The 14775-nt window shown below is 39.9% G+C and overlaps 1 protein-coding gene across 1 annotated transcript in view; it reads left to right on the top strand.

Moving 5' to 3' along the window:
• Cep128 (centrosomal protein 128) overlaps positions 1–14775 on the top strand; it is a 362133-nt gene that overhangs the window by 126553 nt on the left and 220805 nt on the right. The window contains exons 16-17 of the mRNA XM_051150095.1: positions 10474–10650; positions 13981–14040. Coding sequence (XP_051006052.1) covers positions 10474–10650; positions 13981–14040 — 237 coding nt within the window. The remainder of the gene's footprint in view (positions 1–10473; positions 10651–13980; positions 14041–14775) is intronic.

The raw sequence follows: 14775 nt of genomic DNA, 5'->3' as shown, positions 1-14775 counted from the left end.
GACATCTATGTTGGGCTAATATCCACTTATAAGTGAATATATACCATGTGTGTCTTTCTGTGTCTGGGTTACCTCACTCAGGAAGATCATTTCTAAGTCTATCTATCCATTTGCCTGTAAATTTCAAGATTTTCTTGTTCTTTTTTTTATTTTTATTTTTTTGGTTTCTTTCTTTTTTTTTTTTTTTCATTTTTTCTCTCTTTTTTTTTTATTAATTTATTCTTGTTACATCTCAATGTTTATCCCATCCCTTGTATCCTCCCATTCCTCTTCCCCCCCCCCCCCATTTTCCCATTATTCCCCTCCCCTATGACTGTTCCTGAGGGGGATTACGTCCCCCTATATATTCTCATAGGGTATCAAGTCTCTTCTTGGCTACTTGCTGTCCTTCCTCTGAGTGCCACCAGGTCTCCCCCTCCAAGGGACATGGTCAAATGTGAGGCACCAGAGTACGTGAGAAAGTCGTATCACACTCTCCACTCAACTGTGGAGAATATTCTGACCATTGGCTAGATCTGGGAAGGGGTTTAAAGTTTACCTCCTGTATTGTCCTTGGCTGGTACCTTAGTTTGAGCGGGACCCCTGGGCCCAAATCTGCCTATCATAATGTTCTACTTGTAGATTTCTAGGACCCTCTGTATCCTTTTATTTTGCTATTCTCCCATGTGTCTCTCATTTAGAGTCCCAATAGGATGCCTTCCCCTCTGTCCCAGTTTCCTGGTAAGTGAAGGCTTTCGTGGGACATACCCCTTGGGCTAGTATGCAGATATAAGTGAGTATATACCATTTGATTCTTTCTGCTTCTGGGTTAACTCACTCATTATGATCATTTCTAGCTCAATCCATTTATCCACAAATTTCTGGAATTCCTTGTTTTTAATAGCTGAGTAGTATTCCATAGTGTATATGTACCACAGTTTCTTTATCCACTCTTCTACTGAGGGACACTTAGGCTGTTTCCATGTTCTGGCTATTATGAATAAGGCTGCTATGAACATGGTTGAGCAAATTTTCTTGTTGTGTGCTGGAGCATCTTCTGGGTATATTCCAAGGAGTGGAATAGCTGGGTCTTGAGGAAGCCCTATTCCCATTTTTCTGAGATAGCACCAGATAGATTTCCAAAGTGGCTGTACTAGTTTGCATTCCCACCAGCAATGAAGGAGTGTTCCTCTCTCCCCACATCCTCGCCAGCATGTGGTGTCGCTTGAATTTTTGATCTTAGCCATTCTGATGGGTGTAAGATGGAATCTCAGAGTTGTTTTGATTTGCATTTCCCTGATGACTAAGGAGGTTGAGCATTTCTTTAAGTGTTTCTCAGCCATTTGATACTCCTCTGTTGAGAATTCTCTGTTTAGTTCCAAGCCCCATTTCTCAATTGGGTTATTCGGTTTGGTGGTGTTTAATTTCTTGAGTTCTTTATATATTTTGGATATTAGACCTTTGTCAGATGTAGGGTTGGTGAAGATTTTTTTCCCAGTCTGTAGGCTGTCGCTTTGTTCTCTTGACAGTGTCTCCTGCCTTACAGAAGCTTCTCAGCCTCATGAGGTCCCATTTATTAATGGTTGACATTAAGGCCTGGGCCATTGGTGTTCTGTTCAGGAAGTTGTCTCCTGTGCCAATATGTTCCAGGCTCTTTCCCACTTTTTCTTCTAAGTGGCTTAGTGTCTCTGGTTTTATGTTGAGGTCTTTAATCCACTTGGATTTGAGTTTTGTGCAAGGTGACAAATATGGGTCCAGTTTCATTTTTTTACACATAGACCTCCAGTTAGACCAGCACCATTTGTTGAAGATGCTATCCTTTTTCCATTGAATGGATTTGGCTTCTTTGTCAAAAATCAAGTGACCATATGTATGTGGATTCATATCTGGGTCTTCGATTCGATTCCACTGATCAACCAGCCTGTTGCTGTGCCAGTACCATGCTGTTTTAATTACTATTGCTTTATAGTACAGTTTGAGATCAGGTATGGAGATTCCTCCAGAGCACCTTTTATTGTACAAGATTGTTTTAGCTATTCTGGGTTTTTTGTTTTTCCATATGAAGTTCAGAATTGAACTTTCAATGTCTTTAAAAAATTGTGTAGTTATTTTGATAGGGATTGCATTGAATCTGTAGATTGCTTTTGGTAGGATGGCCATTTTTACTATGTTAATTCTCCCGATCCATGAGCAAGGAAGATCATGCCATCTTCTCAGGTCATCTTCAATCTCTTTCTTCAGAGTTTTGAAATTTTTTTTCATACAAGTCCTTCACTTGCTTAGTTAGGGTAACTCCTAGATATTTTATATTGCTTGTGGCTAATGTGAAGGGTGTGGTTTTCCTAATTTCTTCCTCTGCAAGCTTGTAATTTGTGTGGGAAGGCTACAGACTTTTTTGAGTTAATTTTGTATCCAGCCAATTTGCTGAAGGTGTTTATCAGCTTTAGGAGTTCTCTGGTGGAGTTTTGAGGGTCACTTATGTACACTATCATATCATCTGCAAAGAGGGATAATTTGACTTCCTCCTTTCCCATTTGGATACCCTTGATCTCCTTTTGTTGTCTTATTGCTCTGGCTAGAACTTCGAGTACTATATTGAAGAGATATGGAGAGAGTGGGCAGCCTTGCCTTGTCCCCGATTTTAGAGGAATTTCCTTGAGTATGTCACCATTTACTTTGATTTTGGCTATTGGCTTGCTGTATATAGCCTTTATTATGTTGAGGAAAGTGCCTTGTATCCCCGATCTCTCTAAAACTTTAAACATGAATGGGTGTTGAATTTTATCAAATGCTTTCTCTGCATCCAAGGAGATGATCATGTGGTTTTTTATTTTCAGTTTGTTTATATGGTGGATTACATTGATGGATTTCCGTATATTAAACCATCCCTGCATGCCTGGAATGAAGCCTACTTGGTCATGATGAATGATATCTTTGATGTGCTCCTGTATTCGTTTTGCAAGTTATTTTATTTAGTATTTTTGCATCTATGTTCATAAGAGAAATTGGTCTGAAATTCTCTTTCTTTGTTGAGTCTTTGTGAGGTTTAGGTATCAATGAGACTATGGCCTCATAGAATGAATTTGGTAATTTTCCATCCATTTCTATCTTTTGGAGTAGCTTGAATAGTATCTGTATTAGCTCGCCCTTAAAGGTCTGGTAGAATTCTGCACTGAAACCATCTGGTCCTGGGCTTTTTTTGGTTGGGAGACCATCGATGATTGCTTCTATTTCTGTAGGGGAAATGGGACTATTTAGCTTGTTTATCTATTCTTCATTCAACTTTGGCAAGTGAAATTGTTCAAGAAAATCGTTCGTTTCCCTTAGATTTTCAAATTTTGTGGCGTATATGCCTTCAAAGTAGGATCTTATGATTCTTTGAATTTCTTCAGTGTCTGTTGTTATGTCTCCCTTTTCATTTCTGATTTTGTTGATTTCAATACTGTCTCTCTGCCTTTTAGTTAGTTTGGCTAATGGTCTGTCTATCTTGTTGATTTTCTCAAAGAACCAGCTCTTGGTTTTGTTGATTCTTTGGACTGTTTTCTTAGTTTCTAATTTGTTAATTTTAGCCCTGAGTTTGATTATTTCCAGGCGTCTACTCCTCTTGGGTGTTTCTGCTTCTTTTTTTTTCTAGGGCTTCCAGTTGTGTTGTTAAGATGCTTATGTGCGATGTTTCCAATTTCTTGTTAAAGGCACTTAGTGCTATGAATTTTCCTCTTAGCACTGCTTTCAATGTATCCCACAAATTTGGGTATGTTGTTTCTTCATTTTCATTGAATTTCAGAAACTCCTTGATTTCTTTCTTTATTTCTTCCCTGACCCAGATGTCATTTAGCAGAGAGATGTTTAGTTTCCACGTATGTGTAGGCTTTTTGTTATTTCTGTTGTTGTTGAAATGCAGCCTAAGAGCATGGTGATCTGATAGGATACAAGGTATTATTTCAGTCCTCTTGTATCTATTGAGGCTTGCTTTGTGACCTACGATGTGATCAATTTTGGAGAAGGTTCCATGGGGTGCAGAGAAGAAGGTGTATTCTTTCTTGTTTGGGTGAAAGGTTCTATAGATATCTGTTAGATCCATTTGACCCATGGCATTGGTTAATGATGTTATTTCTCGGCTTAGTTTCTGTTTCAATGACTTATCCTTCAGTGAGAGTGGGGTGTTGAAGTCTCCCACTATTATTGTGTGGGGATCGATGTGTGGTTTTAAGCTTTTTAGGAGATCTTTTACAAATGTGGGTGCCCTTGTATTGGGAGCATAGATGTTCAGAATTGTGATGTCATCTTGGTTGACTTTACCTTGATGAGTATGAAGTGTCCTTCCTCATCCCTTTTGATTAATTTTGGTGTGAAAGTCTATTTTGTTCGATACTAAAATGGCTACACCTGCTTGCTTCTTGTGACCATTTGCTTGGAATATTTGTTTCCAACCTTTTACCCTGAGGTAATGCCTTTCATTATGGGTGAGATGTGTTTCTTGGATGTAGAAGAATGTTGGATCTTGTTTATATACCCATTCAGTTAGTCTGTGTCTTTTTATTGGAGAATTGAGGCCATTGATGTTGAGAGATATTAATGACCAGTGACTGTTAAGAGTCTTAATTTTGATGTTGTTTCCAGTCGAGCGTTTGTGTAGTTGTGTTTTTGCCATGGGATAGTTATCTATTTCCTGGGTAGTTTTGGTTGTAGCTTGACCCTTTGGGATGGAGTTTTCCTTCTAGTACCTTCTGTAAAGCTGGGTTTGTGGATAGGTACTGTTTGAATTTGTTTTTGTCATGGAATATTTTGTTTTCTCCATCAATGGTTATTGATAATTTTGCTGGGTAAAGTAGTCTGGCCTGGCATCTGTGGTCTCTTAGGGTTTGCAGGATCTCTGTCCAGGCCCTTCTGGCTTTTATGGTCTCTGCTGAGAAGTCGGGTGTAATTCTGATAGGTTTACCATTAAATGTTATTTGGCCCTTTTCCCTTGCAGCTTTTAATATTTTTTCTTTGTTCTGCATGTTTTGTGTTTTGATTATTATGTGGCAGGCAGTTTTTCTTTTCTGGTCAATTCTATTTGGTGTTCTGTAGGCCTCTTGTATGTTTATAGGCATTTCTTTCTTTAGATTGGGGAAATTTTCTTCTATGATTTTGTTGAGAATAGTTTCTGGGCCCTGGAGTCTGATGTCTTCTCTTTCTTCAATGCCTATTATCCTCAGATTTATTCTTTTCATGGTGTCCTTAATCTCTTGGATGTTTTGTGTCAGGAGTTTTCCAGATTTGGCATTTTCTTTAATGGTTGATTTAATATCTGTGTTTGTATCTTCTAGCCCTGAGATTCGTTCTTCCATCTCTTGGATTCTGTCAGAAAAGCTCACCTCTGTGTTGCTCGCCTTCTTCTCTGAGGTCTCACATTCTCGTTTTTCTTCTGTGTGTGTGTTTATCATTGAATCCATATTCATTTTCAGATCTTGAACTGATTTTTTGATTTCTTTCATCTGATTTTTTGTATATTCCTGAGTTTCTTCCATTGCCTCTTTATAGGTTTTCAGAGCTTGAACCGTTTTATTTATTTCTTTCATCTGGTTGTTTGCATTTTCCTGCAATTTTTCCAGTTCCACTCTGTGTGCTTCTTTTATGTCTCTCACCTGTTTGTCTGCGTCTTCCTGCATTTGATTACGAATTTTATTTGTTTCCTCCATTATCATCCTCATTACTAAGGATTTGAGGTCATTTTCTTGTATTTCCGTTGTATTTGAGTTCTCTGGGTTGTTTTCTTTGGGATAGCTGGAAACTGGAGACGCCATGTTGTTTTGGGGTTTTTTGCGTATGCTTTTTCGTTGTCCTTTAGACATCTTGCCGTCTTTATTTTTGTTGGGTAGCTTCCAGAGTTGAATGGAGGGTGTCTGACGATAGATTCACTTGTTTTCTCACGATTTCCCTAGGCTGCGAGCTCAAAGCTTCACTGGTGTGGATGTTAGGAGGTTAGCCCTGTTGTTCTGGTCTCTCACAGCCAGTGATCCTCAGCCCCTCTCTCCTGTGGATCCTGCAATTGTTCTGGGTCTCTGAATGAGCGTTGGGTCAGGCCAAGGTATCCACAGCCTTCTGTGTTCACTGCCACGTCCAGCCAGGAGCACTGGGACTGAACCACGGGCTGAACTCAGCTAGATTCTCAGTGCCTGAACCGTCTGCCAAGCTCAGCTAGGGATTTTGGGCACAAAATGCACATAGGTTCCAGCCAGAATTTTGGGGCTGGGACTACGCACCAAGCTCCACTAGGGCCTTTTGGCCCAAAGTGCGTGCTGTGGTCAGTTATTGACTCAGGGCCCGAACTGACCACCAATCTCAGCCAGGAATTCTGGATTCAAACTGCACATTGTGTCCAACCAGAGTCTTAGAGCTGGTGGAACTGAGAGCTCTGTCCAGCCTGCGCCACAGCAGGAGAACTGCGGCTGCTCTGAGTTAGGGCCAATGGTGGAACCAAGTGCTCTGCCCAGACTGTGTCACTGCAGGGGAGCTGCCACTGAGCTGAGGTGGCGCCTAGGGTGGAACTGAGTGCTCGGCCAAGCCTGCGCCACAGCAGGAGAACTGCAGCTGCTCTGAGTTAGCGCCTGTGGTGAAACCAAGTGCTCCGCCCAGACTGTGTCACCGCAGGGGAGCTGCCGCTGAGCTGAGGTGCTGCCTAATGTGGAGCTGCGTGCTCAACTAAGCCTGCGCCACAGCAGGGGAGCTGTGGCCACACTGAGTTAGTGCCTCAGGCAGAATTGCTTGCTGGGCTGGGCCAGTACCCGGGACTCTGGGGCCGAACTGTCCGCCGAGTCCAGTCTGGGTCCAAAGGCTCCACGCGACCCAAATCCTGCCCCGAGTTCCCTCTCCCGCAGCAACTCCCACCAGCCACCACACCAATCGCCTCCACTGGAAGGCTATGAGCTGCAAACCTCAGCCGCCGCTGCTGGTGCCGCTGGTGCTGCTGCCTCTGCCGCTGCCGGTCTGATCAGAGAAAAACCACGCTCCTCCCGAGTGCAGGGGCACGCAGGTCCTCCGCACCCTGGTCCCTCTGAACCGTGGAGCACTCCCGCTGCCGTGGTTGTTCGGACCTCGGTGTTCCTGGCTCAGAAATCTGTGCAGTTCCCTGAATTGTTCACTGGAGCCTCCAAACGCGGTCCACACTGCTCGCCACCATCTTGGATCTGGTTTGATTTTCTTGTTCTTAATAACTTATTCCATTGTATAAATGTACCAGGTTCTTTATCCATTTTTTGATTGAGGGACATCTAGGTTGTTTCCAGATTCTGGCTATTATGGATAAGGCTGCTATGAAGTCCTTCTTAGACTTGGCTACTAGCAAGGATATCCACCTTCTTAAATTCTCTAGACTGCTACAGTGAACTCCATTTGTTTATCTCCATAGTTTTACAGACAAACAAACAAACAAACAAACCCTGGCTTTCCTCTACTCCCAGATATCTGCTATTTGTCCTGAAACAGTGAAGGTAGGCCATGTGTCTCAGATTTCTAAATATTTCTAAGATACTGTCTTTTTACTTCTTCTTTAAGAATATGGAAATATTTTTAAAAGATGGTAGGATGTGGCCCTTTCCGAACTCAACAGAGTACCTGGGAATGCCTGAATACTGGCCAAATATTGTTACCTACGCTTATAAGCCCACATACCTCCAAATCTGACTAGATGACTGAATTAACTTGTAGTCAATTTTTTGGCCCATCCTTTTTCAGAATTTGGTTTGCCTTCCCAAGGTGTGGAACATCTAATTTAAAAATTAGGAAAAGAGCTAAGTTTTTGTGTTCTACAAAGGAGTTTTCACACACTCCCAGCTTCAAGGAATGGCGTGGAACAGAAGTGGAAAATTTTCCTGAGCGATTTACTGAGAATTTGAGTCTTGTTTATCTTTTCTCTAATACATAGAAGAGTGTTTTATATAGAGTGTTACTTCTTTCTTCTGAGGGACTGTGGATTTATCACATCATGGTGGGGCCATGGGCCGGTTAGCTACCAGATGAGACAATAAGCCAAATTCTGGGAGGGTTTACCTTTTTCAGTCCTGCAGGGAAAGCAAGCCAGTTTCTGAGAGCAATGCCAGTTTCTATTGTGGACAGCCTCTCCAGCGGCCCTCATCTAGGAGCTGCTCATAGAGCAAGCCTCCAGCACTTGAACTCCTGGGTGATTTAAGCACAGTCAATTCCCAGCACTGTTGTAACACACAGTGCACGAACTTACCTCTTACACTGACGGTCATGGGACCCATATAGAGAAAGTAAAAGCATTGTGTGATGTCAGAAACCTCCTCAAATAAAATGGTAGTGGGAAAGAAAGGGAATTTTATCTGGGTGATTAAGCATTACTTCAAAAAGAAAACTGTTTCCTGTTCATTAGACAACATTCTCTGTATTGAGTCTATAGGGATCCTGGTGCTGTTTAGACTAATGTGAGCATTCTGGTGCGAATGGGAGTTTTGGCTCTTGTTAGAAACAGATAAAGCTCATTGAATGGCATACTCTGTTGTGCATTCATTTCTTAGGAGCTTAATGGTGCTCTAGTGCTTGGCGTCTTCAGAAGAAACTAAATTCGAGTCCCAAGTTCATAAAACTGAGGGTCAGATCCAGGCAATGGGTTGACATGAATCCTGGCTTCTCAGGATTCCCAGCCCTGTTCCGAGGTAGAACAACCTCAGGCAGTGTTGTGACATCTCTGTGTTCAGGGTAGTTGCAAGTAGGCATGTTTGAGAAACTGTGTCAGAATAGGAGACAGTGGAAAAGAAGGTAAGGCTGCATGTAGGGCAACAGACAAGGTGTCGAAAGCTCTGTGCTTGTTCGCGAGGAGCTTTAATTTATAAAGTAAGCTGAATTTAAAGGAAGCATTTTATATTATTTATTAAGGCATTACTCTTTTTTCTTTTGTATTTTTCCCCCATACATTCCATCTCCACCACAATTTTCCCTCCCTCTACTCCTCCTGGTCCCTTCCCCCACCTCTCCTCTGCTTCAGAGCCTCTCCTCCTCTGTTTCCTGATGATGATGATGATGATGATGATGATGATGATGATGATGATGATAAACAAATAAAACAGGCCTCCCAGGGCTATCCACTGAACATGATCTATCAAATTATAGTAAGACTAGGCACAAATCTTTATATGAAGGCTGGACAAGGCAACCCAATAGGAGGAAAAGGATCCTAAGTGCAGGCAAAAGACTCAGAGGCACCTCCCAGGCCCACTGTTGGGAGCCCTACATGAATACCTAGCTATACAATCTTAAAGTATATGTCAAGGACCTAGCTCTCTCTGACCCTTACAGAGATCTGCCTGCCTCTCCCTCCTAAGTGCTTGGATTAAAAGTGTGCACCACCACGCCTGGCCCTGTTTTTATTTATTTATTTATTTATTTTAGGTATCAGTGTTTTGCTCAAAAGTTCATCTGTGCAGCATATGTGTGTCTGGTGCCCATGGAGGCAAGAATTGGTTATCAAATTCTTTAGAACTGGAGTTACAGGCAGTTGTGAGCCACCATGTGATTGCTGGCAATTGAACTGAGGTCCAGTGGAAAACGACCTGTGTTCTTAACTGCTGAACCATCTCTTCAGCTCCAATTATTAGTTTTTCTTATTTCCATGAAATTCAAAATGGCTTTGATGCCCATATACTATTGCTGGTTTAGTTGTGTCTTACTGGGTAGACTAGGGAGCTAGGCTAGTGTTCAATGACTGATTACATATTAACTAACACTATGATTGTGATTGTGGCCTGCTGTTTATTTATACAGTTTTAGTAATTTCATTATCATACATGCCCTGTGTTATATGGCTTTGAATTTCTTCAGCACACTTATTCAAAATGCTTGAGATCAGAAACAACTCACATTTTAGAGCTTTTGATTATCTTATAGTGTATTGACTTTACCGGTTAAATACTCCAAATCCACAATCCAAGGTGAAAGATGTTGAGTGTCGTATCAGTGTTCTTAAAGCTGTGGACATGGGGCCATTGGAGATTTTTCATTTTCACATCAAGGATGCTCTGCTTTAATGAAATTGTTTAATCATACCTATTGAGAATTATATAATAAATAGTAATAATTGCAAATTGTTCTGCTTAGGGGAGACCTCACAGCACTTGTAATCTCTCAAGGACTCCCAACAAACTTCTTTTCATTAAATGTATTTGTTTACTTGGAATGTGTTTTCATCTTGGTTTTTATTAACTTTTTATCTTTAAAAGCATGTGTGTTGTATGAGAACATTCAAAAGGTTAGAGCTTTGTAAGAGTATATTGTGAGGGAATTTAGGTGAAAGGACATTTTAAATATTGTTTCTTTTGTTCATAGAATTCTATAGTATTTTCCAGTTTATGTATGAATTCTCATGGGATATGTGTTTTGCTAAGTGAAGGGACAGCCAGTTACATCTGTTCTCTAATCCAGTTCTTAGGTTTGGTTGCATAGATAACTGTGTCTTGGCTCCACTAATAAGGTTCTGTTTTATTTCTCATGCCACAGGAGAAACATATAAGTAATGAAGAAGAGCACTTAAGGAGGATGGAAGAGGCCAGGCTACAGCTCAAGGATCAGCTTCTTTGTTTGGAGACAGAACAGGAATCCATTCTTGGTGTAATAGGGAAGGAAATTGACGCAGCTTGTAAAACTTTCTCCAGCGACTCAATGGAGAAATTGAAAGTAATTATGAGCTCTCATTGTGCCTTAAAATTTCAGTTAGTTTTCTAATATATAATTAGAATGGGATTATAACATGTGATTACATGGCAGTCACATTTTTATTCCTGAGATTTTTATGAAACAAAAATAACCTCTTGCATTGCTTCCGAGTTAGAAACCATTTTATCACTACACAGTTATGGTGAAAGTGTGACATTGTGCTATTGAGTTCCTTGTGCCTCACTCAGTGAAAGACAGTCTTTCGACAAAGAGGCAGCAATATTGATCAAGGAAAACATCCTTTGAATCCAGAAGCTTGGATTCCAAATTTTCCACCATGGTAGCCTGTCAGTGATGCTGTTGCCATCTATTGAATTCTTTTTTTTTTTTTAAAGATTTATTTTATTATTATGTATACAGTGTTGTCTGCTTGTTTACCTGCAGGCCAGAAGAGGGTACCAGGTTACATGATAGATGGTTGTGAGCCACCATGTGGTTGCTGGGAATTGAACTCAGGACCTTTGGAAGAGCAGGTGGTGCTCTTAACCACTGAGCCATCTCTCCAGCCCCCATCTCTTGAATTCTTGATGAGAGGTTTAGTGATAAGTATGGTGTATGCAGTGCTTCCTTAGCCCTTAAAACCGACCCATCCCTTTAATACCCATGAAATATAGCGTAGAAAAGAGAACGAGATCCGGAGGGGCTCGCTACTTGCTTCTGGGTATCAGTGTGAATAAATCTGAAGTCGGACTTGAAACTTTGTGAACTGACTGAAGCCCGATCAAGTAAACAAGTTCTAATCAGTATATGCTCCCTCATGTTTAGAAGGATTGATTATTTCTCAATTAATGGTTGTCATGAGATGACAAAATGTGTCCCATGGATGTCTGAATTCTTTGAAGGTAGACCTTTCCAAGTGTAGACTCTAGCCCCACTATAGTCCACTTGACATGCCCCTAACACATTAGGTTGCGGCATCGCTTTCAGCTGTGTTTATCTTACTTTATGGCATGTCTACACCCAAATAAGGTATTGAGCTTAACTGGTTTTATGTTGGAGCTCAGTTTTTCTTTATTCTTCCACTAGAGAATGATTTTTTGAGTTCTCTTTCCCCCTTTATGATTTTCTTATGTTCTTCTCTTTTTCTCAGTGATATTTAAAAGAAAATGAAAACATAATTCTACTATCTCAGTTAAAGCTTCTTATATTCTACTTTAATATAAATACTTCAATTGGTAGAATGAACAGTTTGTAATTCCCTCTACCTTCTTTTGAGGCAGCGTCCCTGTGAGAAGGCTGTGAGACTAAGATGAACAGTGCGTGGACAAAGTGGAAAGCAGATCCTGGGGAGGCACGGGGTCTGCTGTATGCTGGCTTGTCTTTTTCCTACCTAATGCTATTTTATTAAATATTAAGGCTTCTCTGAGTATGTGACTTTAATTTCGTGTGGAGGTACATGAAAACAATGCAGCATTTACTCGCTGCTTAAATATTTAATTTAGTCACATGTGAGTATTAAAATCAAAATGTGTGAATCTTGTTGTAAGATGTATCATAAGCCTTGTTACCTGAAACTGTAGGAAAACACCCGTTTTTCATGGACAAGAACATTCTTAAATATTATGTTTCTTTAAAGGGAACAAATTGTCCTTTTGGCATGATCTGAATGTAATTCTGTGTTTAGATATACATACATGTTCTATTTTTGTCTTATTTCATAGCATAGGTCTGTTACAATGTCCTTGTCACAGTTCCTTGATGTTTACTATTGAAGACACTTTACTGTGTAGTCATTGTTGGATATTGAGTATGCTTTCTGTGCCTGGCAGTGAAGAAACCCTGCTGTATTTGATTTATAGTTTGGCTTTATGTGGTAGCTTGTTCCCATGGCACTGATAGCCCAGAGCTATGCTTGTAACTGGTTAAGGATGTTCTTTTACACATGAAATCATTTGTAAATCTGTTGAGCAAATCATAAAACAAGAACATTGATTATATTTTTTATATCAAAGTATTTATTATTACTCAAGGTAAAGGTTTAATTGATGTAGTAAAGATTTAATGAAGGAGGTTAATGAAAAGGAAAGTATAATTGGTGACAAATGGGTGGTTACAGGTATTTAGCAACACAGTACATCGTTGAAAGAAGAAGGAGAAATAAAGAATTTGGGGCAATTAGAGAAAGCCTGATTGAAAAACTAGAGCACCTACGCCTTGAGTTAGAACTGGGTGTGCTGGTGAAGGCCTTTAATTTCAACATGGGAGCAATGACAGAAGCGAGGCCAGCTTCCTCTTGACAGGTCTACAAAGTTTCAGAGAAGCCAGTGCTACACATCAACTCCCTGTTTCAAAACATGACAAATCGAAACAAGCAAAAACAACGCTAGAGTTGGGCTTGACTTAAAGAAAAGAGTGATTGAGAGAAAAGCTGGGTGTGACATTACAATACTTCAGTGTCTGGAATGTTGTGACTATTTAATATGTATTAAGTGTAAGTTTAGGTGAATTAATTATTGTTTTTCTGACAGAGAAGTAATGTGCACATATATTAGAAAGTAGGGAAATATTGGAGACTAGGAATAGACATTTCTTTAGGGAAGAAGGGATAATTAAACAACAACACTGAGAAGTCCTGCAAAAATATCCTATGTAGCACAGAGTTTGAAGAACTAAGAATAATATAATTTGTGTTTACATTTATAGACACCTGCAACTTTTGAGTGCAGTTTAGCTCAGTAATAAGGCAAAACCGGATGTTGAGAGATAGTACAAATGAGTTGGTATAAAGGGAATCAGGGCAGTTAATATAGGCAACAGTTTAATATAGTATTTTGTGACTATTCTGAAATGTAAATCAGTGTTTGCATAGATTCATTTTGATGAGTTGTTTGTTCTGCAATCTTTACTAAAACAAAATGGACCTTGAGGTTTAAGATGGATAAATGCGACAGAATTCAGTTTCTATGTAGATACATCTAAACCTTTGTCAATTATATTACATGGAACAGCACCAAGTAGAAATCAAAGGCGAAACAAACAGGCTTTAATTATGGTTGCTCGCCAGGTGAAACCTCATGGACTCAACTCCAGAGATTAGTGATAATGGCCCTTGACAGCTAGGCCATTCATGTCTCTGTGTCTGAGCTGGCTGTTTATTGTTGTCAAGCAAATAAAGCATGGTAGGCACTAGTGACTGTGCTTTGAAATTGACTGTGTGCTTGATACAATCTGCCTCTTGTCACATCCTTACATTTAAGAACCAATTATTTGCATGCTGTGGTCAAAAATTTTATTTATGTATGTTTATGCCAGAGAATAATCTAGTTTGAACATTCTTCTCTCTTTTTGTAGGTGTTTACCTCTGGCCCTGAAGTACATTATGACCCACATCGTTGGTTAGCTGAAAGCAAGGTACTTTATCATAGAATCCTAAAGTTTATGATATTTAAGAAAACATAATTGGTTTAACCATATATATCCTGTCTGTCTGTCTATTGTCTGCCTGCCTGCCTGCCTGCCTATCTATCTATCTATCTATCTATCTATCTATCTATCTATCTATCTATCTATCTATGGTTTTCGTTTGAGGCTGAGTCTTACTGTGTATCCCTCCTGGTATGGTATTAGCTGTGTGTAGAGGAGGCTGGCCTTGAACCCACAGAGATGTAGAATGCATCACCATGCCTAGCTTAACTATGTATTTTGTTGTTTAACTGAGAATATAAAGATGTAAGACTTGGTTGCCAGAGAGGAGTTACTTTAGTATGTGGAAGAAACATCTAAATTTCTTTTTTGTTTTTTACATGTAGTATTCACATTTATTATAGACAAAGAATTAGAAAGTAAAGGATGATAAAAATATTGAATTATGAACCAGATTATAATAGAAACAAAGTCTTTTGAATTTTATTTAGTTGGGATCTCTCTGGAAGTGCCTAAAGACCAGAATAGCCAGAACTCATGTTTATTTTATACATATTTATTAAGTGCCTCTTGATTCTTCTGTGTAAACGTACAGCCTGCTGACTCTGCTTGTCTAAAGCACATCACTCCCTGAGTTATTGTTTATAGGCTGCGAAGGGTCTATTTTATGTCCATCAGATAAGTTCTCTGTCATGATTCATTGACAAAACAGTGTTAAATTAT

Source organism: Acomys russatus, chromosome 1 (genome assembly GCF_903995435.1).
Source record: "Acomys russatus chromosome 1, mAcoRus1.1, whole genome shotgun sequence".
NCBI lineage: Eukaryota > Metazoa > Chordata > Mammalia > Rodentia > Muridae > Acomys > Acomys russatus.
This window is presented reverse-complemented; position numbering and strand designations above follow the sequence as displayed.